We start from the raw sequence: 25,357 nt of genomic DNA, 5'->3' as shown, positions 1-25,357 counted from the left end.
GCCTGTAGTCCCAGCTACTTGGGAGGCTGAGGCAAGAGAATTGCCTAAGCCCAAGAGTTGGAGGTTGCTATGAGCTATGAAGCCACGGCACTCTACCAAGAGTGACAAAGTGAGACTCTGTCTCTAAAAAATAAATAAAATAATATAAAAAATAAAAACTTAACTAAGTGTGATGGCATGTGCCTATAACACCAGCTATTGGGGAGGGGGTGAGGCAGGAGGATCATTTTAGACCAGGAGTCTAAGGTTGCAGTGAGCTATAATGATGTCATTGCACTCTAGCCCAGGTGACCAAGCAAGACATTGTATCAAATAAATAAATAAATAAATAACATGCCGTAACTGTAATAAAGGGATTAGGACTGTAAGGCTAATGAAATTAAGTTTCCTACTTTCCTGCATCCAGGATAGCAAACCATTGTTCTATAAGGACTTTTTATTCCACATACTCCTACATTTTATAAAGCAAGACTAAATTTTAAGGGGAATAGTATACTTTCCTACACTGAGTAAAGTTCAGAGGCTCTAGTCTACCACAGCAGAAAGCTAATACTATTCAGAATAACCTGATTAAAATGACATAGAGGGCTAGGCACAGTGGCTCACACCTATAATCCTAGCAGTCTGGGAGGCCATGGTGGGTGGACTGCCTGAGCTCAGGAATTCTGAGACCAGCCTGAGCAGGAGTGAGACCCCATCTCTAAAAAAATAGCCAGCCGTTGTGGCAGGTGCCTGCAGTCCCATTTACTCATGGGGCTGAGGCAAGAAAATCGCTTGAGCCCAGGAGTTTGAGGTTGCTGAGAACTATGACTCCACAGCACTCTACCAAGAGTGACAAAGTGAGACGCTGTCTCAAAAAATAAATAAAATGATATAGAAACATTCATGGTACAATTCCATACACAGTTTCCACTGTAAGAAAAGGCAATAATGTATAGTAAGAAAAATTTCTCTAACCCTAGTATTTCAAGTACTATAGAAAGGCTTACCACATATTAGAGAGATTATTTTGATTTGATTTGCAAAACATAAAGGAAAATTTAAAATATTTCACTAGGACCACCATGGTAATTTCCAATTACTACTGACATTCCTTCACGTTAAAAAAAAAAAAAACTTACATGCTGAATTCTAAATAAAATATTAACATCTTGTTTTGCATAAGTTCAATCAATCAGATAAAAAAAAGGAGCTATAACTGAAACGTAACTCCTATTTAATTTCAATTTAAACATTTAAAAGTATTTCAATTAATACTCTTACTGTTCTAGAATCCGAGAATGGATTATATTCATCAAGTCCTGGTGGAACATTTCTTGTCACCTGTGTAACTGATGGATCCTAGAATAAAATTCAAAGAAGAAAAAAATGTTATTTATCCTTTAAGACATAATTTAGATATTTACATAGCATTTGCTTTATCTGTACTGTTGATCATCCAGCAAAGCTAACAGAGGAAAATAAAGGAAGATCGTTATCAGCTTAACCAAGTCCCATTTTAACAAAGGTGAAATTTAAACCCATAATCCCCCCCGTAATCCTCAAAGGAAAGCAAATCAGTTGCTAGCTATTCTATAAAGATGAAAAAGTAGATTGCTTCTTTATAGCAGTATGGATCTGATAGCACAAGAATATCTTAAATCTTGGTATTTAAATACCCACCATCCTTTCCTTTGGACTCCACAAAGAGTTCATGTTCCCCTTCTTTATAATATTTTCAATCAATTTTCCCTACTGTAGATTTTGTACATTACAAATCAATGTCTAGATATACAGCCAACGTCTAGAGCAACCAAGATTAAATATTTGGGCTCAGTGCCCATAGCACAATGGTTATGGTGCGAGCCACATACGCTGAAGCTGGCAGGTTCAAATCCAGCCTGGGCTTGCTAACAATGACAATTGCAACAAAAAACAGCCGGGCATTGTGGCAGGCATCTATAGTCCCAGCTACTTGGGACGCTGAGGCAAGAGAATCGCTTAAGTCCAAGAGGGAGGTTGCTGTGAGCTGTGACACCACAGCACTCTACTAAGGGCAACATAATAGTGAGACTCTGTCTCAAAAAAAAAAAAAAAAAAATTATTTGTTTTACTTTATTCCGGTATCGCTAGCTGACTATAGTTTATCTTTCCACATGATCCTAGACTGTCTCCCCTTTTTCCATGTGCTCCATTAACATATGACCACACTACCTCAGCTTTTCAAATCTTTTATTATTAGGCTTTCATAAAAATAATTAAATCACAAAATCCTAGATACTTACTCTATTTCTCTTAATTGTGAACATAAAAAAAATGAACATCTCAACTAAATCAACTACATGATTTATGTGAAAAGCATTTTTCAAACTATGATGCAGCCTAATTGATCTAATTTCTACCTCAAACTTACGTATGCATCAGAATCAGTAGGTCTGGGGTGGGGCCTGAAAATCTGTATTTCTAAAAGTTCTAGCTATTATTGCTTCTGCAAGTCTGGACCTTAGCTCTCTAGTCTATATAGCACCTTCTCCAAGCCACCTTCCACAACACAGTCATCAAAGTTATCTTTCAAAAATGCAAAGCTATGGGTGGTGCCTGTAGCTCAAAGAGTAGGGTGCTGGCCCCATATACTGGAGGTGGCAGGTTCAAACCCAGCCCCAGCCAAAAACTGCAAAAAAAAATCTAGCTGAGATACCACCTCCTTAGAAGCCTGATTAATATTTTAGACCTTTGAAATGTTTAAAGATTTGGGAATGGATAATGAATAACTGGTGGAATTATTTACAAAATAGAGATTACAGAGATAAGTAAATTACCATCATCTACATAAGTGATTACTAAGGAATAAAGACAAACATCAGATTGGCAATTAGTACTGATATTCTTCTATCACATACCCTATAGCATACCAAAGCCATCTACTGTTATAACACATTTTATTCATCTAGCCCTGTGCTATACGATATGGTGGCAACTAACCACAGTAGCTTTTTTTTTTTTTTAAGAGACAGAGTCTCACTCTGTCACCCTCAGTTACAGTGCTGTGATGTCACAGCTCATAGCAACCTCTTGGCTTAGGTGATTCTCTTGCCTCAGCCTCTCGAGTAGCTAGGACTACAGGTGCCCACCATAATGCCAAGCTAATTTTTGTTGCAGTTTGGCCAAGGCTGGTTCAAACCTGCCACTCCCCATATATGGGGCCGGTGCCCTACTCACTGAGCCACAAGCACTGCCCAGCTTTTTTTGCTTTTTTGTGACAGAGTCTCACTTTGTCACCCTTGGCATCACAGCTCACAGCAACCTCAAACTCTTGGGCTCAAGGGATTCTCTTGCCTCAGCCTCCCGAGTAGCGGGGACTACAGGCGCCCACCACAACACTCTGCTATTTTTAGAGACAGGGTCTTGTCTCTTGCTCAGGTAGTCTTGAATGCATGAGCTCAAGCAATCCACCCACCCTGGCCTCCCAGATTGCTAGGATTACAAGCGTGAGCCATCCCACCCGGCCTCAAGTAGCTCTTGAAATGTGTCTAGTCCAACTGAGAGATTCTGACAGTACAAAACACAAACCAGTGAATTTAGCACAAACCAATGTAAAATCTCTCAATTTTTATATCTTGAAAATAAAACTTTGCATATATGAAGTAAAATATATTAATATTAATGGCACTGTTTTTTTGCTACTAGAAAATTTTTAATTACACATATGACAGAAATTAGGTTTTTGGGTTTTTTTGAGACAGAGCCTCAAGCTGTCCCCCTGGGTACAGTGCCATAGCATCACAGCTCACAGCAACCTCCAACTCCTGGACTCAAGAGTCTCCTGCCTCAGCCTCCCAAGTAGCTAGGTCCACACGCACCTGCCACAATACCCAGCTATTTTTTGGTTGCAGCCATCATTGTTATTTGGCGGGCCCGGGCTGGATTCAAACCCACCACCTCAGGTGTATGTGGCTGGCGCCTTAGCCACTTGAGCCACAGGCACAGAGCCAGAAATTATGTTTCTACTTGCAGAACTCATCTAGACATTACAACCACCTAATAATTTCACTTTCATCCACTTGTACAAATTCATTTGTTTCGGCAAAAAGGAAAAACAAAAAACTCAAACTTAAATTTCCCCTTTTTCAAAATTACAAAGGGTAGTAAGAGATCTGATCAGAAGCTTCTTTATATAACATGGCAGCAAACTTTTAGCATCACTTTCATCACATTTCTTCACATGATATAATAGAAAGCAATATTTTAAATGTACCAAAATAAAGATTTAGCCACGCACAGTGGTATACACTTATAGTCCCAGCTACTCAGGTGGTGGAGGTAGGATATCACTTGGTAAGTCAAGGTTTTGGTGAACTATCATCATGCCACTGTACTCCAGCCTGGGGCACAGAGCGAAACTATCACTAAAGAAATTTTTTTTTTTTCAGTAAAATAGAAATGTAGAAGAAAATGCATATTTACAATTCTATCAAGGAAGCCTATGGGAAACTGAAAAAGGATATAGCAAAGACAGAAGAGAATTCAAAGACAGAAAGAGAATTCATCTAGGCTAACACACCAGACTCTTTAACTATCTCATGTAATCCTTGGAAGAGCTCTATGATTTAGGTTCTATATCCTTTCTTTCACTGCTGAGAATACTGGCTCAGAGTCTGAGTAATTTGCCTAAAGTCATATAGCTAATAAGTGATATGGCAAAAAGTCAAATCCAGATCTAAATCCAAAGACCAAATTGCTAGAAGAAAATGTAATAAAGAGAGAGGGTGATTGGTGGGATCACACCTATGGTTCATCTTATAAGGGTACATGTGAATCTTTCTAAATGTAGAATATAAATGTCTTAACACAATAACTAAAAAAAAAGACATGAAAGCTATGTTAACCAGTTTGATGAAAATATTTCAAATTGTATATAAAAACAGCATACTGTACCCCATGACAGTATTAATGTACACAGCTATGATTTAATAAAAAAGAAAAATGAAAAGTAGAAGGATGCCCTTATAACCTTGACTCAAGCTGTATAAAAACAAAGAATGTAAGTAAAACATATATACTCCCTAAAATTCTGAAATAAAATTAAATAAAATAAATGAAAGCAAAAAAGAAAATGTAATAAAGAAAACAAATGGCTTGGTGCCTGTGGCTCAAGCGGCTAAGGCGTCAGCCACATATACCTAAGGTGGTAGGTTCAAATCCCCAGCCCGGGCCCGCCAAACAACAATGATGGCTGCAACCAGAAAATGGCCAGGCGCTGTGGCGGGCGCCTGTGGTCCCAGCTACTTGGGAGGCTGAGGCAGTAGACCCGCTTGAGCCCAGGAGTTGGAGGTTGCTGTGAGCGTGATGCCATGGCACTCTACCCAGGGGGATAGCTTGAGGCTTTGTCTCAAAAAAAAAAGAAAAGAAAACAAATTCAGGTTTAAAACTATTTCCTCTGGCAGTGCCCGTGGTTCAGTGAGTAGGGTGCCAGCCCCATATACCAAGGGTGGCGGGTTCTAACCTGGCCCTAGCCAAACTGCAACAAAAAAATAGCCAGGCATTGTGGCAGGTGCCTGTAGTCCCAGTTACTCAGGAAGCTAAAGCAAGAGAATCACCTAAGCCCAGGAGTTGGAGGTTGCTGTGAGCTGTGATGCCATAGCACTCTACGGAGGGCAATAAAGACTCTATCTCTTAAAAAAAAAAAAAACAAAACTATTTTTCAAAAGAAAAAGAATGAATTAAACACTTTGTTCCACAAAACTTAATTAAAATACCCTTCAACAGCTCTGCTTAGTCTAATCAATATTATATTCTAGACTGGGCAACTTGATTAAATAAGCAAGACTCCAAGCTGGGAGGCCCTGCACTCAGAGAGTTAATTTTTTCCCTACTCTATAATTTTCAGAGCTATTATAACCACACGAATTTAAAGACTGAAATTTTCACTTACTTTGAACAACACTACAGTTTCTAAACGGGGAGGGGAGGTTCATATTCATGGCAAGAGTCATAGCAGCCTTAAGCCTAAAAGATTTCATAAACTAGTATTTGTAGGCACCAGTTTTCAGTAGATTAGCAACATGAATAAAGTGATGATACTCAAGCAGATTTACTGCACAGGTAGGGATCTAAAAGGCAGTGCAACTTGAAAACCTCAAATTGCATTATTTGTCCACATTAACATTAGCATTATGTGCCCTCTCAAAAAAAACAGTAAGTTCATTACCTAGTATGCTCTATAGATTCTAGAGTAGTGATTTTCAACCAGCATGCTGAGAGAGGATACCTGAGAAGGGTGAGGTCTAGAGAACAGGTCTTCTCAAGGAGATCACAAGGATACACCTGCAGGGTCCTCCCCATGGTGACTCAGCTCTTGGGAATTTGTAAATTTAACTTCCTGGAACCTGGAAATTTCCACGTTCTGTGAAATCCTGTAGTTCTGTAGGGGCTGGAATAGCATCTCCCGCTTATTTCAAACTGGCCAATGAGAAGGGGACCTGTGGGGTAGAACTTTTGACTGTTGATAAAAAGGGAAAGACCAAGCCAGTCAGGGAGTGTGGCCATCTGGAATTCTTCTATGCCATAAGCTCCCTGTTGGTGAATAAAGCCCTTCCTCTTATAAACGTGGTATATGGGTACTCTTTCTCTCCGTAGGGCCTCATCTTCCTTCAACATTTTTGGTTCCCTGATGGGGAAGTGAGATCACCCTTGGAGAGAACATGCACCTGGTAGTTGCCACCAATCCTCTGGACACCCACGTGGGGGCCCCTGATCAGCCTGGGCGACATGAACCACTGAGCACACCAGGGAGGCAGTTTGGCCTCCCTGTGTGGACCCCTCAACTGAGCAGAGAAATTACCCCGTCAGTGGGTCTTCAAGGAGTCAAACACGGGGAGGAACCGGCATGCAGAAACAGGTACCTACACAGGCAAACAGCTAAGGCAAGGTATGATCGATCTTGGGGTCCCACTAGCAGGTGTCCTCAAACTGTGGCCCACTGAGGACATTTGTCCAGCCCGCTGGGTGTTTTTGCCGCCGTTGCCTGTCCTGCTTAGCAGCCGACTGGTCCTGGGGCCCACAGTCCAGCCCTCCAACGGTCTGAGGGACAGGGAACTGGCTCCCTGTTTAAAAAGTCTGAGGACCCCTGCACTACAGTTTTCATGGAAGAAGGAGCCTGATCAACTCCTTGGGCATTAGATTGTCGGGAGGTCTGTTGAGAGGTGTGTGAGGGTGTGTAGGAGTGTGTGGATGTGGTGTGAGTTAGAGAACTCCGAGGGTGGAGTTGGACTTCCCTTCAAAGGGCCTAAAGGAGTGTTGGTTTGCCGCCCTTGGCTAAGTGGCAGCTCCAGTGGGAAACTGAGGCTGCCCAGGTTAAGAAATGAGTTGGAATTGTGTGTATGTGAGTGGTTGGAGACTGACTGAGACAGGTAACAATAGGTGGGGTTTCACCCCCTCCCCCATTCACGGGTAAAATGAATGTGTATGCGCCCTTCTTCCCTGCTCCCACTTTGCCCCCTGGCTATTCTGAGAGAAACTCAAAGTCCCAGGTTTTCTGCTTTCTGTCTTTGGCGGCAGCCACATGGCCATGTGGGTCTGGGGGGAAAATGAAAAGACATCAGAAAGGATGTTGTTGTAGTTTTGTTACTGGAATTTCTTCAGTGAGTCTTTCTTTGGTCTCAGGAACTTGAGAATTGAGCCCGCAGGCCACGAATCAGTGATAAAATAGGATTTTGTCGGACTGAGGGGCATGCAGAGGGAGTGGAGAGTGCCAGAGCTATTGGCAGAAGGGCCATGCCTTGAAAAATGTTGCAGTTCGTGCAGTCTGGTGAGCTCTGAACGGCCCCTGAAAAACTGGGGGAGAGAGTGTAAATCTCGTGTTCTGCGAGGCTGTATCCACATCAGCAGCAGGTCCCCAGGGTGAACAGCCTCTGAAGTGGGAAGGAGGCCCAGGTCAGAGGTTTCCTGCATGAGTCCTTTGTCTAGAGGTAAATAATTGGCCCTGAGAGATATTTTGGGGCAGACTTGGTAGATGCAAAAATACCTTTATAAACTGAACAGGTGTTCTAGCAAACGAATGAATGTAGTGCCTCAGCTTGGATAAGGTTATTCGATCTTTGCAGCGGTTTTTGTCTGGGGAGGGGATTAGGATGTGTGCTCCTTAGGCAGAGTGGAGCCATCCAAAAGGTTTTGGGCTGCTTTGTTCATGCCCTTGCTGGACATGTACCTGGAGATGGGAGTCTGATATCTGAGCTCACCTGAGCCTGAAAAATGGAAGTTCCCTGTCTAGCCCTGAGTGGGAAACTCCTGTATCAATATCATATCTTATAAAATGTCTCATTTGTAAAATGTAATAACTCAGTTGTTTAAATTGTTGGGAAAACTGAGTCTTTGTCAAAGGATAAGATTCTTGCCTTTTAAACCTTCTAATTATCAGTTTGGCCGAGTGAATGGGTGACTTCATGGTAAACTGGGATCCTGTTTTGTGGGAAGTGAGTTTTTGAAAGTAAGAGAAATTAGAAAGGAGAATGGCATTGTGTAAAGAAAGAGTCTTGTGTGATACATTTTGTCCTAAAACAGAATGGTTGTGTAAGAAAGTGAAAGGCAGGGCAAAAGTTAAAGAAAGTTTGTAATATTTATAGATTGTCTGTGCAGGTTAAATGAAGCTCATAAAAGAGATTTGTGAAAGAATTTACATGTGATCCAGCTATGTATTTTTTGTAGTAATGTTAATTTTTAAAATTTTCCTTTAAAATTTTTTGGCATGGGCTCAATCGGCTAAGGTGCCAGCCACGTACACCTAAGTTGGCAGGTTCGAATCCCCAGCCCGGACCCGCCAAACAACAATGACGGCTACAAACAAAAAATAGCTGGGCGTTGTGGCGGGTGCCTGTGGTCCCAGCCTCTTGGGAGGTGGAGGCAAGAGACTCGCTTGAGCCTAGGAGTTGGAGGTTGCTGTGAGCTGTAATGCCACGGCACTCTACCCAGGGGGACAGCTTGAGGCTCTGTCTCAAAAAAAATAAAAAATAAAAAATAAAAAGATTTTTTGGCATGTAATCTTATTTGAACCAATGTTTTAGGCCTTTGATATTTGACAAACCTTTCAAAATCAAAACTCTAAATTTGGGACTTGGCACCCATTGCACAGTGGTTGCAGTGCCAGCCACATGCACAAAGGCTGGCGGGTTCGAACTTTGGGCCAACAAAAAAAAAAAAAAAAAGCACCACTCTAAATTTGGTCTTCTTGAAATATTAAGACCAATGAAAGTCATAGGAAAACAAATTAAACTTATTCGATTTATTAAAAATATATAGGAAACACTGTCAAATACAAAACGGTGATTATTTTTGTATGGGTTATGGTTCTATATATGTTCCAATATTATACAGCATTGTGCTGTCCTCACCTGTAAAGCATTGGTCTGTCCTAACATATAGTGTTAGTAATAATTTTAATTCATCTAAAAAAAAGAAAGTTTTTTTTATGTAACCGGCTGAGTCCAAAGTTTATCCAAGAAAGAAAAAGAAATATTCAGAGAGGCTGACGAATTCTCTCGAATTCAAATTCCTAATGTCTTTGGAAATTGAGTACCTTTGGACTTAAAAGCAGACTTTTAGAACTTTCACTGGAAAGTTAACATGTCTGTGGGTATTGCTAACTAACTTCAAACAGAACAGAAATCAGTTACGTGGAATTGGGCTAGTTTTTTCTGGCTTTTTGTTTGAAATATTGTTGATTGTTTCTGTATTCTGTTATCCAGAAGTCAAGAAAATCATTTTCTGTCTTTTGAGCTATTTGTAGCTTTTCAAATAATGAATGTACTTATGAGCAGAATTTGAAACATGTATTTTTTTCTCTCTTTGATTTCTCTGGAATTTAAATGCCATTTGTAAGTATTCTTAATTTCTGACAATACAGTTATTTGCATAAGTTCAATAAGAATCTGTTTTGTTCTATAGGACATGACGAAGGCGCTAGTTATTTTACCAAAGCTTTGGCTGGAATAGCATTTCCAGAGGTGTCCAGACTGCGTTAAGGAATTAAGGTTGACTTTATAAAGCCAATAAAAAAAGTTCTTTGGAAAACTGGCCAGATACCCATCAGTAACATTTCCTGATCTGTGGTAAGTAAAGAAGGTTGCTTGCTGACAGGTTAGGGAATCAAAATATGCTTGGGGACCTGAAGAAAAGAGGAATTTACCGAGTGCATACAAGTATCTAATGGCACAGATGAAACCTGGGCTCATGAAAGGCTTTCAAGAAAGTCCAGCCTGAGATTCCTTATCAAAGGTTCCAGCAAAGCCAATTTCAAAGAAGAGCCTAGATGGCTAATAATTAATTATTCTTGCTGCACTTTATGCAAATAATCAGACCCAGTATACTGAAGGTACAGTTTATTTTGGCAACTAAGTTCTGCTATACTTTGTCTTAGAGAAATTGGAGAGAGAAAAGAGGCTGTGGCCTACCTGTATGAAATCCCAGCCTTGTCTGTACTGTTAACTCACAAAATGAGACATAACTGTTTTAGTAAATTGAACTGTTAAATGGGACTAAGAGACGGGCCAAAGAATATAGAACTGTATACAGTAGTTATATTTACTCTGAAGCCTTAAGACTCAACAAAGGTTGCCTGTTGGCTACACTGGAAAAATTTGGGCTGTATTAAATGTTATCTACTGTGTCTATATAAATACCTCAGGAAAAATTAAAACCTAAAATGAGAATTTCCCAGTAAATGGTGTAACTATTAATAGTGCATCCTACTGTGCCTAATCCGTATATTCTGCTGAGTCTGCTGCCCGCAGAAGCCAAGTGGCCCACTTGCCTGGACTTAAGGCTGGCTCCAGGAAGCCAGAGGCTATTTGCCTTCCAGTAGGAGAGACCAGACACAGAAACTACAATTCAGTACACACAGACCAGGTTGCCACAGAAGTTCAAAACACCCATGATTTTTGGAGAAGTGCTGGCTTGTGACCTCCAGAAATTCCCAGCTGAAGAATTAGAATGTGTGTTGTTCCAATATGTCGATGACCTCCTTTTAGGGGACCCCACCCAGGAGGGCTGTGCCCAAGGCATGGACTGTCATTTATGACACCTAGAGGTATGTGCCTATAAAGTGTCCAAACAAAAGGCCCAGATTTGCCAGCGGTAAGTAAGTTATCTCAGATTTACTATCCAGCAGGGGTAGAGATATCTAGGCATGAAATGGAGGCAGATCATTAATTGCCTCCCACACCCATGAGCCAAAAGCAGGTTCGGGAATTCTTAGGCCTGGTCGGTTTCTGTCGTCTTTGGATTCCCAACTTTGCCATCTTGACTGTCTTAGCTAAGCCCTTGTATGAGGCAACTAAGGAGAGGAAGGAGAGCCCTTAGAATGGGAAGGAGAACAGGAACATGCCTTCTCCCAGATAAAGATGAGGCTGATAAATGTACCTGCACTGAGGCTACCAGACTTGGCCAAGCCCTTCACTCTATCTCAGAGAGAGGAAGAATGTCTGTAGGTGGGTTAACCCAGCTAGTTGAGTCCTGGCCAACACCTGTAGATTACCTCTCTAAGTAGTTGGATGGAGTGGCAAAAGGATGGCCACCATACTTATGGGCTCTAGCCGCTATGGCTCTCCTTGTGCAAGAAGCTGATAAGCTGACTCTAAGGCAGAATCTCAGAGTGAAAGTACCCCACTCTGTGGTCACTTTAAGGGACACTAAAGGACATTTTTGGCTCTCTAATGTAAGAACACCCTGAACCCAGCCACACTCCTTCCAGTCAGTGGAAGAGAGACTGAGCATGACTGTACAGAAGTTATAGATAATGGGTATTCTAGCAGACCTGACTTGTGTGACCAGCCTTGGACAGTTGCGAACTGGGACTTATATGTAGACTGAAGCGGTTACATGATGAAGCAAGGTGAGCAGCGGGCTGGGTATGCAGTGCTTACCCTAACAGAGACTGTAGAGGCTAAGCCCCTACCCCAAGGAACATTGGCTCAGAAGGCTGAGTTAATTGCCTTGACTTGAGCCTTTGAACTAAGTCAAGAAGAAAACGTGAATGCTTTTCTGACTCTCCAAGTACGTGGGGCACTATGCAAGGAGAAGAGACTATTAAATTCTAGGGAAAAGGACATTGAGAATCAGCAGGAGATACTTCAGTTGCTAGAGGCAGTATGGAAACCCCAGAAGATGGCAGTGATGTACTGTCGTGGACATCAAGGAGATACTTCCACCATCACTAAAGGGAACACTAGGGTCAATACTGAGGCAAAAAGGGCTCCATCCAAACCATACCAGGTGTCGCAAGTGGCTCCCCTCATCCCATGGGTTCCACCTATCTACTCACCTATCTACTCCCAGGAGGAGAATGGTTGGCAGCAGAGGATAGCCAGGAAGCAGAGGAAGGATGGATAAAGATGCCAGATGGATGAATAGCAGTCCCCTGGATTCTAGGAGCCACCATGGTGACAGGAGTATTTGATGAAGTTGCTGGGCTAGTACTTCTATATCTCCCCCCTGGCAGCCCTGGCCAAAACTGTCAGTCTACAGTGTGTCACCTGCAACCAGTTCAACTCGCACCAAGGATTGATGGTACCCCCAGGAATCCAGGTACCTCCAGAAATCCAGTCATATGGAGCAACACCCTTTGAGGACTTCCAAGTAGACTTTACTGAAATGCCCAGGTTTAGAAGGAACAAGTACTTGCTGGTGATGGTCTGTCAGACTTGGAATAGGTAAAAGCCTTCCCCACCAGGATAAAAAGGACTCCTGAAATAGTATTGCCCAGAGAAATCATCCCAGGTTGCCATTCTGGTTTAAATTTGGTAATGAGCTAGCCTTCATAACAGAACTAGTGCAAATAATAAGCTAAAGCTTTGAATAACTTATAGGCCTCAAAGTTTAGACAGGGTAAAGTGCATGAACAGGACCATAAGAGTAGAAATTGGTAAACTCTGCCAGGAAGCAAAGCTTAATTGGATACAGGCCTTGCCACTGGTGTTGTTCAAAGAGGCCTCCATCAATCCTCTGCAATTTAGCAGGAACTCCTAAAAGAACTGGGAAAGACTGAACCAAATAGACAAAAACCCTAGAAACAGTAGCAAGGAAAGTCTCCACTGGGGTAATTAGCCGTGTTCTGTTTAGTCTTTTGTGTCTGTGCATCGTTTCTCTCTGGAGAATCAAGGAGACCAAGTCTAGGTCCAGAATCAGAAACCAGTCCCCCCAAAACCAAGGTAGAAAGGACTTTACAACATCATCCTGACCACACGCACAGCAGTGAAGGTGGAAGGAATCCTCACATGGAGTCGTCACAGTTGGCTGAATAGGGCTTCACTGCCCCTTGGAAAATAAAGGTAACTTTTAAGACAGTCAGCATGCCCTGCTCCAGCCACATACTGGGAGCTGACTGGTCAACGCACAGCTGAAGCCTGAGGAAACTACTCAAGGGACTTGTCTTAATTGGACTTTGAACTTTGGGAAAAGAGGGGGGGAAAATGTTACAGGGAAAAGTAAAAACTCGTATGTATATTAGCCCACCACCACAGTACTATTAAGGCCTGAATAGAGCACCCAAGAAGAGTCACAGTCCCTAAAACCTCAGTTGTAAAAAGTAATTAATATCACACCCTGCAGAAACAGACCCCAAATTAAAATATATTGGGAGTCTCAAAAGGGGGGAATGAAAGAGGATATCCAAGAAGGGTGAGGTCTAGGAGAACAGGTCTTCTCAAGGAGACCACAAGGATACATCTGCAGGGTCCTTCTCATGGTGACTCAGCTCTTGGGAATTTGTAAACTTAACATCCTGGAACTTGGAAATTTCTAAGTTCTATGAAATTCTGTAGTTCTATAGAGGTTGAAATAGCATCTCTCACTTGATTCAAACTGGCCAATGAGAAGGGTATCTGTGGGTGGAACTTCTGACTGTTGATAAAAAGGGAAAGACCAAGCCAGTCGGGGAGCATCGCCATTTGGCCATTTGGAATTCTTCTATGCCATAAGCTCCCAGCTGGTGAATAAAGCCCTTCCTCTTATAAATGTGGTGTCTGGGTGCTCCTTCTCTCCACTGAGCCTTGTCTTCCTACAACAATGCCACAAACATTTTTCCTTTTTAACATAATTTAAGTGTGCCACAGAAGTTTATAGGTTCAAGTGTGCCGTGAGATAAAAAAAAGATTGAAATTCCTCCAATGTTCTAGAGGAAGAATTCTTCAGAAATGTTAAGGGAGAAAAACTCAAACTCTGTAAAATCATTTAGAGAGGTTTATTCCGAGCCAAATGTGTTATGACTGGAACCCTGGGAAAATGCCTTCAAGAGGTCTTAAGAAAATGTACCCGAAGTAGCCGGTTACAGTTTGGTTTTACAAGTCATAGAGATAGGAATTACACATAAAATTATAAATTAATACATTGAAGGTATACATTAGTTTGTCCCCAAAAGGTAGGATATCTCAAAGTGAGGGGCTTCCAAGTCATAGGTGGGTTTGAAGAATCTTTGATGTGTAATTGGTTGAAGGAATGAAGTTCTGTCTTAAGGATTGGAATGTTTTAAGTTAAGGTAAAGATGTATTAATCAGAGACAAGCCACCAAACATTTATCAAAACTCCAGTGATCTGTTAAGTAAACCGATGGCTTACAGGGGCAGTTTAAGCTTTGCCTCGTGTGGCCTTCATTCCCGTTAATGATTTAGTTTATTGTTACAAAGAGTAACTCCAAAAGGGAGGGGACAGAATGAGACCTGTCTGACCTCCCTTCTACTCATAGCCAGCAACACAGATTTAAGATTTTTCTGGGGTCCCCTCAGCCAAAAGGAGGTCCAAAAGGCCCAACCACTCAGCTTGAGGCTTAAGATTTTATTTTACTTCACAGAAACAAAACATATTTTGGTATGAACAACTTCTAGGTAACTAACGATCTACACAAGGAACCTAAATAATACAGAAAGCAAGGAATTTTAGTTTCTTAGTCTACAGTAAAAAGGAAATTGAGAGGCTTGGTCCTATCTTTCTTTACTTTTTATTGCTAGCAACACTTTTAGCAGTTTCTATAAGAAATACTTTCTCACATCATTATCCTTATCTGTATGAGAGCCATTCCATGGAATAGTTCTTAGTCCAAGTTCTGTCATTCCTGAGTAAACATAGCAAAAATCAGCCTCTGGGTCTAAATTTTCCTATCTATAAAATGAGGTGAGTGAACTACCACAAAGCCTTCAGCTTCTGCATTTAGGAGGAAAGATAGCTCAGGCCTCATCTTTCTTCTGAGTTTTGCTTCTGCAGTATGAAAAACATGCTATTCCTGTTTCCTTCAGCATCGAAGCATTTATCTATCACATACGAGGGCTCCCAACTAAAGTCTGGATTCTTCGACATCACGGACATCTCCTTTATCTTTGTATCCCTAGTGACGATCATAGTGTCTGACTGGTTTTAGGAGCTCCATGCATAGAACAAAGTAACTCTTGTTCTGTGCTCAAGGGTAACAATTTCTTGAAGAAAAATGAGTTTGGTCTTCTTAACCACCAATGTAGGCCAGTAATAACAAAAAATCTGAAGTAATTCTGAAGCCCTAACAAACTGGCAAACTCCTCACTTTAAGTATAATGGCTAATATACCGAGAATATACTTTGCTTCTTCAAATTATGCCATTAAGTCCACTCAAAGTCACAATTAATCATCTAATCAAAAGAAATTAGTCCACTGGCTAATTTCCACTAACAGTCCACTGAAGAATTAGTTAGCAAATGCTATCAGAAATCACGGTAATAAAGGGATTCTGCTACTCTGTATTTCATATTCTATCTTACAGCACTATATCTGAGCTACGTGAACTATATAAAAACACATTTTAACTTTCTACAGTCAAAAATTATGTCTAAAGATAGCAGTGGCAAGAACCCAAATAAATTCTAAAGCGATCAGTAGAGCAGAAAACTGAAATGTTTTAGATGTATCAAAATGTTTTACAATGATAGTAAATCCTTAGGAAAGATGTGAAATAATCTTTACATAGACAACCAATACCTCTCACCATATACTAAAAAATTAACTCAAAATGAATCAAAATCCTAAATATACAGGCCAATTCTTTTTTTTTTTTTTTTTTGAGATAGAGCCTCAAGCTGTCCCCCTGGGTAGAGTGCTGTGGCATCCCAGCTCACAGCAACCTCCAACTCCTGGGCTCAAGCGAGTCTCCTGCCTCAGCCTCCCAAGTAGCTAGGACCACAGGCACCCGCCACAACGCCTGGCTATTTGGTTGCAGCCGTCATTGTTGTTTGGCTGGCCCAGGCTGGATTCGAACCTGCCACCTTAGGTGTATATGGCTGGCACCTCAGCTGCTTGAGCCACAGGCATGGAGCCCAGGCCAATTCTTAAAAGAAAACATAGGACTATATCTTTGTAACCTTGTGTCAGGCAATGGTATATTAGATATAAAACCAAAAGCAACAGTAACAACAACAAAAAAGATCACTGGACTTTACCAAAATTAAAAATTTTCTTGGCTCAGTGCCAATAGCTCAGCAGCTAGGGCACCGGCCACATATACTGAAGCTGGTGGGTTCGAACCTGGCCAGGGCTGCCAAACAACAATGACAACTACAACAAAAAAATAGCCAGGCCCTTGTGGTGGTCTCCTATAGTCCCAGACACTTGGGAGGCTGAGGCAAGATAATCGCTTAAACCCAAGAGTTTGAGGTTGCTGTGAGCTGTGATGCCACAGCACTCTACTGAGGGTCACATAGTGAGACTATTTATTTTTCTCAAAAAAAATAAAAATTTTCTTGACAATACCATCAAGAAAGTAAAAAGAAGCTGAGGGATGGCATAGTTCCTGGCAACTACAGTCCCAGCTACTGGGGGTGGGAAGATTATTTGAGCCCATGAGTTGGAGACCAGCCTGGGCAACACAAGATCCCATCCCCCCACAAAATAATAAGCCTAAAAAATTTTTTTCTGAGTAAAAAGACAATCCACAGAACTAGAGAAAATTTTTGCAAATCATGTATCTGACTTGTGCCTAGACTATATAAATAATTCTTACAACTCAATAAAAAGATAAAAAAAAAATTTTAAATCAGCAAAGGGTCTGAGTAGACCTTTCTCCAAAGCAGACAAATGACCAACAAGCACATGAAAACACGCTCAACATCATTAGCTCTCAGGGAAATGCAAATCAAAACCATAAGGAGATACCACTCACACAGACCAGGATGACTGTCATCCAAAAGACAAGTGTTGGCGAAGATGGGAAAAAAACTTCATACTCTGAAGGGAACATAAAAGAGTACAACCATTTTGGAAAATAGTTTGGCAGTTACCATATGACCTAGCAATTCCATTTCTGTGTATTCAAGAGAATGAAGCATATATCCCCACAAAAATTCACAGTGATACTATTCATAAGCCAAAAAGCAGAAACATAAATGTATATCGCCTAATGCACGGACAAAAAAAGAGTTTGTCCACACAATGGAATACTATTTGGCAATAAACAGAAATGAAGTCCCGATGCATGCTACACCATGGATGAAGTTGAACGCATTGTGCTAAGTAGAAGCCTGTCATAGAAGACTCCATATAGTATGATTTAATTGATATGAAATGTCCACAAAGTATACCTCGGGTTGGAGAGGCTGGGAGAAAAATATGAAGTGATTGATAAAGTGAATGGGTTTTCTTTTTGGAATGATGAAATTATTCTTCACCAGGGTGGCCAGGCATGATGATTCTCACCTATAATCCTAGCATTCTGTAAGGCCAAGGCAGGGGTAAGGGGGATGTGATTGAGCTTATGAGTTCAAGACTGGATTGAGCAAAAGCAAGACCCTGTCCTTACCAAGAAAAAAAAAAAAAAATAGAAAAACTAGCCAGGTGTTGTGGCAGGTGCCTGTAGTTCCAGCTACTCAGAATGCTAAGGCAAAGGATCACTTGAGCCCAAGAGGTTGAGGTTGCCATGAGGTAGGATGCCACGGCACTCTACCTAGGGTGACAGAGACTCCACCTCAAATAATAACAAATATAGTACTACTAACTGCACCGCTGTGATTGCACAACTATAAACATAATAAAAACCACCGAATGTGCACCCTTTAGATGTGTGAATTATATGCATAAGAATTACATCTCAAAGTTGTTAAAAATAAAAAGATAATCAGATGTAATATTTCTTAAGAAATGTTGCTGGCCAGCTACAAATTCATGTTTTCAAAAACTAAATACCAGATCACCCACTACCTTCATTAAATAAATAGATGTTCACTAGGAAAAAAGGAAACATGGGATTGGAGGATTAGCCACCAAGGATTACACTGACACTGCAGTTTGAACATTTACATATAAGAGGCTTTTTTTTAGCATCCTATTATGCTAAATCACCAAAAATTCTTCTAAAATTTGAGAAATTGGGTAATCAGATGCCCCAATATTAATGAAGTCTTAGCAACAGAGATCCCCTCTTTAAAAACCTCTAACATTTAAATGAAACCTACACCACAATGTGATCTGTCATAAAAGGAAAATGAACTGTCCTTACTGTTAACCTCAATTTATGTCATGATATAAAAGCTTCTAAAACCTCTAAGCTTTGCACAGCAACCAGTAATTTACATGTTTTTTGTTACTATTTCTGTTAGCACCCAAAAGTTTTAAAGTTAACACAAATTAGAGTCTGCCATAGAAAATACAGGCAGTTTAGGGATGACATAAAAAATAATCACAAGTTGCAACCAAAGATAATCCTGCATTATTATTTTCTCTATCTTTTATTTTAAGTGATTCCCATCTTTGTCCTGATTCAAAAGGAAGATTAGAACTACAAGAAATGTAAAAAATATATAAAATTTAAAAAATAAAACCGCAAGCAGAAAAATTAAGTTATTTATCAAAGGTCACCTAAGTAGGAGGAAGAGAAGCAAACCTAGGCAGCCTGGTTCCACCTTCTTAGCTATTCCCCTCTATTAGGAATGGAAGACAAACCTCTACCAAGTTCATTTACTCCTTCTGCTCCCCTCACACATTAGGAACACAGAAGTATTTACCTGCAATGTGCGCAATTTATAGAACTTTTTCTTATGAACTTAATTCTAAATCGTCAAGTTCCCCTGAGATTCATCTACAAAGATTTCCATTAAACAATTTTTAAAACAGAAAAAACATGTATTACTTCTTTTAAGCTTAGGGGATACATTAATTTGCATTTTTAAAACATTACTTATCTATAAGCAATTCACTAAAATTTATGACTATTTAAGATGCCCAAAGTTTACACCATACATAAACCACAAGCCCAACTTAAATCAATCTTGAACAAGCACCCACAGCTCTAGGAAAATTGCCAGCTGGTGATAAAATTACACCTGGTACATCAGCCCAGGCATGACTGGCCAACACTAATGATGCTCTTTTCTTACTAACTTCCACTTTAATTTAACATCACTTTCCTTATATTCCAAACTACCATATTCTAACCCCTGATAGAGGATTCCCACAGGCCAAATGGCTTCCATTTGCATGTAAACAACACAACCACTGTTTATTTCTTAGAGAAAGTGGGAACCTCCAGTATTTGCTATGTATATAATGTTTCTGCAATATTTATTATTCTCACTGTCTTTGACAGATAAAAATCTTTTTTTTTTTTTTTTTGGAGATAAGAGCCTCAAGCTGTCCCCTTGGGTAGAGTACCGTGGCATCACAGCTCACAGCAACCTCCAACTCCTGGGCTCAAGCGAGTCTCCTGCCTCAGCCTCCCAAGTAGCTGGGACCACAGGCGCCCACCACAGGCCTGGCTATTTTTTGGTTGCAGCCATCATTGTTGTTTGGCAGGCCTGGGCTGGGGATTCGAACCCGCCAGCTCAGGTGTATGTGGCTGACGCCTTAGCCACTTGAGCCACAGGTGCCAAGCTGACAGATAAAAATCTTGAAGAGCTATATATACTAAATCATTTGCCATCCAAATGTCTGATTTGGGTTTTCTTCTATTATCAGTAAAATTAAAATCAGTGTATAACTATCACAAATCTCTTCTTCCTGGTTTGACCTAATACTCACAGTTCACAACACTCTATAATACACACCTTTCCCTGGCTTTATGAGTTTAAGAGTTTCCGCTATTGTTTCTTACATGCAAAAACATATTCTGTAATCTAACTATATTCTAAAATGGAACTATTTCTTGTAGTTTTTTTTTTAAATATCCAGTGGCTAATACATAATTACATCCTAAAACCAAGTGTAAAACCTGTTATTACAATGTTATTGTTTTAAGTTTCAAAGTATGTAAGCATTTAGAAGCAGTTGCAATGCCAGCTCTGACAATTTTAGAAGCTGAACAAGTTAAAAGACACTCTAGGAACACTCACCAGGTATTTTTTGCATTAAATATGAAGGCCTTTCCAGATAAAATTCATCTCATTTGCAAAAACATAAAGAAAGAATATTAAGACTTTCAACAAGTATACCAGTCTCGTCCAATAGGGAAAAAACAGTCTTTTCAGCAAATGGTACTGAAACAGCTATATATCCACATGCAAAAGAATGAAGTTGAACTTTACTTCCCTAAATATAGAGCTAAAACTATAAACTCTTAAAATGTAGGGATAAACTTTCATTACTATGGATTTAGCAAAGGATTATTAGATAAGACTAAAACACAAACAACAAAAAAGATAATGTGGACTTGATCAAAATTAAAAGCTTTTGTGCTTCAAAAGACATTAACAAGAAAGTAAAAAGGCAGCCCACAAAATGGGAGAACGTGTTTGCAAATCACATCCTTGTTAAAGTACTTGTATCTAGAATACAGGGTGGTGCCTGTGGCTCAGGTAGTAGGGCGCCAGCCCCGTATACCAGGAGTGGTGGGTTCAAGCCCAGCCCGGGCCAAAAACTGAAAAAAAAAAAAAAAAAAACTCCTGTCAATAATTAAAAAGACAAATAAGCTAATCTAAAAGTAGACAAAGGATCAGAGTAAACATCTGTCCAAAGAAGATATGCAAATTGTCCATAAGTACATCAAACTATTCTCAACATCATTTGTTAGCAGGAAGATACAAATCAAAGCCATGAGATACCAGCTAGAGGATGTGATCCTCTAGCATGGCTAGAATGAAAACAGATAATAACAAGTATTGGCAAGGATATGGAGAAAACAGCACACACTGCTAATGGAAATATAAATGGTTCAGCCTGTTTGGAAAATGGTCTGGAAGTTCCTCAAAGGATTAAACATAAGAGTTACCATATGATTCAGCAATTCTGCTCATAGGTAAATACACAAGGGAATTTTTTAAATTGCTCAATTTGTTAAATTGTTCAGACAATAACTTGTATGTAAATATTTACAGCAGCATTATTCACAAAAGCCAAAAGGTGGCTATTAAGTATCCAGCAAGTGACAAACAAACATTACTTATTCTTAAAAGTACCCAAAGTCAAATGACAAGGAGAAGGTGGTTACTGGATTGCTCCCTGGGTTCAGATCTACAAGGGTTTCTTGTGGCAGTGCTTGCACAGAAAAGAGAACGGGGGCACCCGTGTTCTGCACAGGTGAAGTCAAAACTACAAGTGCACAAGACTGCCGTAGCAGGCACAAATGAAATGGAATGAAAGCAGTGAGGAGACTCGTTACAAGGTCAAATCCAAACAATTTCCTTATCACCTTTTATACACTACCTATTGAAAGTTGGGATATTCCCCTTGAGATCTAAACATGTCTTATAAATTTTTTTTTTTTTGAGACAGAGTCTAACTTTGTTGCTCTGGGTAGAGTGCTGTGGCATCATAGCTACCTCAAACTCTTGGGCTTACGTGATTCTCTTTGCCTCAGCCCACTGCCATGACCTGGCACTACAGGCACCCACCACAACACCCAGCTATTTTTTTTAGAGATGGGGTCTCGCTCTGGCCCAGGCTGGTCTCCAACTCCTGAGCTCAGGCAATCCACCCACCTCAGCCTCCCAGGGTGCTGGGATTACAGGTATGAACCACCATACCTGGACTACATCTTATAATGTTTAGATTTGCATTATTACACTATACCCCCAAAAACAGTAGATCTAAATACAGGTTTAATTTTACCATTCTTGGTTTTGGCAATTTTGGTTAAAAGACAGACTCAGCTCACCTCAAATGCTAGAGGTGAGAGTATTTTAAAGATAAATACAGGAAATAAAGGATACAAGGTTTCAGATGGACAGGAATTCCTCAAAATCTAGCTTCAGCTCAGAGTAGCCCTAATGAAGGACTGGAATTCTTGAAAATGGCCCTCAAAAGCCCTAGTGGGATGGCTCCTACTCTATTGCTTCCTCTGGGCCAGGTGCCTCTGGCAAGATCATTCAGCTGAGGCCAGAGTGGGCAAGGGTCACAGGAAAGAGGACATGATCACCTGTGGGTAAGCAACTACTGGGGCTGCTCCCTCAGAAGGAGCTGAGGCCTAAGAGCACAGCAGACCTCCAAAACAGTGGTTCTCAACCTTCCTACTGCTGCGACCCTTTAATACAGTTCCTCATGTTGTGGTGACGCCCCCAACCATAAAATTATTTTTGTTGCTACTTCATAACTGTAATTTTGCTAATGTTATGAATTGTAATGTAAATATCTGACATGCAGGATGGTCTTAGGCCACGTCCTACTTAGCAACGAAAATAATTTTATGGTTGCGGGTCACCACAACATGAGGAACTGTATTAAAGGGTCGCGGCATCAGGAAGGTTGAGAACCACTGCTGTAGAACAAAAAGCCTCCTCTCTAGCTGCGATGATCAGACTCAATTCCAATATCCAACATGTCAGAACATGAGAGAAAATGCAGAGATAGTTGGTTCCATTGCACTTTACTGCATATTTTATAAATTGAAAGTTTGTGGCAATCCTGCTTCAAGCAGGTCTATGCATGCCATTTTTCCAACAGCACCTGCTATTTCGTGTCTGTCTCTGTGGCACATTTGGCAATCCTCCCAATATTTCAAACTTTTTCATTATATCGACTGTGGTGATATGTAACTAGTGATCTCTGATGAACTGGTCATTAACTTCATTAAACCTCCAACATTAAGCAAACGCATAACTCTAACATTTAAATGAAACTTACATCACAACATCATTTGTCATAAAAATGAGCTATCCTTACTGTTACCTTCAGTTTAAGGCACAATATAGACTAGCTTCTAAAACCCTTAAGCTTTGTAAAGCAACTAGTAATCTGAATGTTTTGGTTTTGTTACTATTTCTGTTCATACCAAAAGTATTTATTTTCTAGCAACTATCAGACTGATGGTTCATATTAAGAAAACAGACACAGTGGTTCACACCTATAATCCCAGCACGTTAAGGAGGCCAAGGCAGGAGTAATGCTTGAGAACAGAAGTTTGAGACCAGCCTAGGCAACATAGTGAGATCACATCTCTACAAAAGAAAAAATTAGCCAGGTGTAGTAGTGCTTACTCATAAGACCGAGGCAGGAGGATCTTCTGAGCCCAAGAACTCTAGGCTATAGTGATATAAGGCCACTGCATTCCAGCCTCGGCAACAGAGTTTAAGACTCTCTCAAAAAGTAAATAAATAACCAATAAATTATTTGGATCTGCATTTAACACTATTAAATATTATTTATATTCTAAAAAAAATTGTTAATATCAGCACAAGAATGGTTTACTTTCAGATTTTTTCAGTCACCATCAACTCAAGTATGACCACTATTAAAGCTATCAGACCAAAATAAAACTGTTTCAAACACTAGTTTTGTCACATGGCACAGCAGCCCCTGAAAGTTTCCACTGGTCACAGGAGATGCTCAGCCTAGAAGATGAAAGGTTTTCTAAATAGCTCAAGATTGTTAATTCATGGCACCTGACACTCCACCCTAAGCAAAGAAGACCACTTCAAAAAGAATTACGGATGTAGTTTTTAAGATGTGTTTTGAACCCACGTAAGATTAATAAGAAATTCTTGAGAGCTGTCCCATCCTGGACTGAGAGAAACAGCATACAATGAAAAGAAACTTACTTCTGGGCTCCCAATTTTCAATAGGCTGGAAGCAGGCTGAAAACGCTACCAATGCAAATGGTCCTTCTTTATAGAAAGAAAAAGGAACCATCATAGAAAGATGAAGGAACCACTTCCAGGTAGCAGAACTGGGTCCTAAATAAGGAGCACTCATTTATCCCAAGTAGTGGACCTTAGTAACATGAACCTGGCTAGATCTCAGAATTGCTATGGATAAGCGACTGCTACAAGCCTCCCACTCTTCCCTATTTGAATGAGAATGTCTATTTACGTTATCCTATGCTTGCTGGACCATTTTATGCTGGGTGTACCTACAGTTCATGGGTCTGCCGCCTGTCAAGAAAGTGTAGTCTCTAATCCTCTCCACCCCTTTTGTTTTTTTGTTTGTTTGTTTGTTTTTTGTTTTTGGCCGGGGCTGGGTTTGAACCCGCCACCTCCGGCATATGGGACTGGTGCCCTACTCCTTTGAGCCACAGGCACCACCCATATTTTTATTTTTTTTTTTTTGAGACAGAGTCTCAAGCTATCGCCCTAGGTAGAGTGCTATGGCATCAAAGCTCACAGCAACCTCAAACTCTTGGGCTTAGGCAATTCCCTTGCCTCTGCCTCCTAAGTAGCTGAGACTACAGGTGCCTGCCACAACACTTGGCTATTTTTTGGTTGAAGTTGTAACTATTGCTTAGCAGGCCTGGGCCGGGTTCAAACCCACCACTCTAGGCGTATGTGGCCAACACCCTGCTGACTGAGCTGTGAGTGCCGCCTTCCACCCCTTTTAAACTGGATTGGCCTTATGTCTTGTTTTGATCAACAAAATGTAGCAGAAGTGACATATGACTCAAGGGACCATCTAGCTTCAGCTCTTGCCCTCTTGGAGCACTGTCACCAATACATAAAACCCCCAGGTTATGAGAACACTTGGAGAATTAAAAATAGACCTGCCATTTGATCCTGCAATTCCTTTATTAGGTATATATCCAGAAGACCAAAAACCACATTATAACAAAAATATTTGTATCAGAGTGCTTACTGCAGCCCAATTCATAATTGCCAGATCATGGAAGAAGCCCAAGTGCCCATCTATCCACGAATGGATCAATAAACTGTGGTATATGTACACCATGGAATACTATGCAGCCATAAAGAAAGATAGAGACTTTACATCCTTCATGTTTACATGGATGGAGCTACAAAGTGTTCTTCTTAGCAAAGTATCACAAGAATGGATGAGAAAGTATCCAATGTACACAGTCCTATTATGAAACTAATTTATAGCTTTCATATGAAAGCTATAACCTAATTATAGCCTAAGAATATGGGGAGGGGAAGGGAGGAGGTGGATGGGTGGAGGGAGGGTGACTGAAGGGATCACTTCTGTGGATTATCTTTCAAGGGTACAAGTGAATCTTCTTTT

The 25,357-nt window shown here is 40.5% G+C and overlaps 1 protein-coding gene across 2 annotated transcripts in view; it reads right to left on the bottom strand.

The window, feature by feature from the left end:
- Window positions 1-25,357, bottom strand: part of SCAMP1 (secretory carrier membrane protein 1) — a 103,114-nt gene that overhangs the window by 69,761 nt on the left and 7,996 nt on the right. Inside the window, exon 2 of one of the 2 annotated variants that reach the window (XM_003785934.2) lies at window positions 1,264-1,341. In XM_003785934.2, the coding sequence (XP_003785982.1) occupies window positions 1,264-1,341 (78 nt within the window). Of the gene's footprint in view, window positions 1-1,263; window positions 1,342-25,357 lie in introns of those variants that run through there. The other variant, XM_023510926.1, reaches the window with a different exon arrangement.

This window comes from Otolemur garnettii, unplaced genomic scaffold (assembly GCF_000181295.1).
Source record: "Otolemur garnettii isolate 467f Iridium unplaced genomic scaffold, OtoGar3 scaffold00017, whole genome shotgun sequence".
NCBI lineage: Eukaryota > Metazoa > Chordata > Mammalia > Primates > Galagidae > Otolemur > Otolemur garnettii.
Note: the sequence above shows the minus strand (reverse complement) of the source record. Positions and strands in the feature narration are given on the sequence as shown.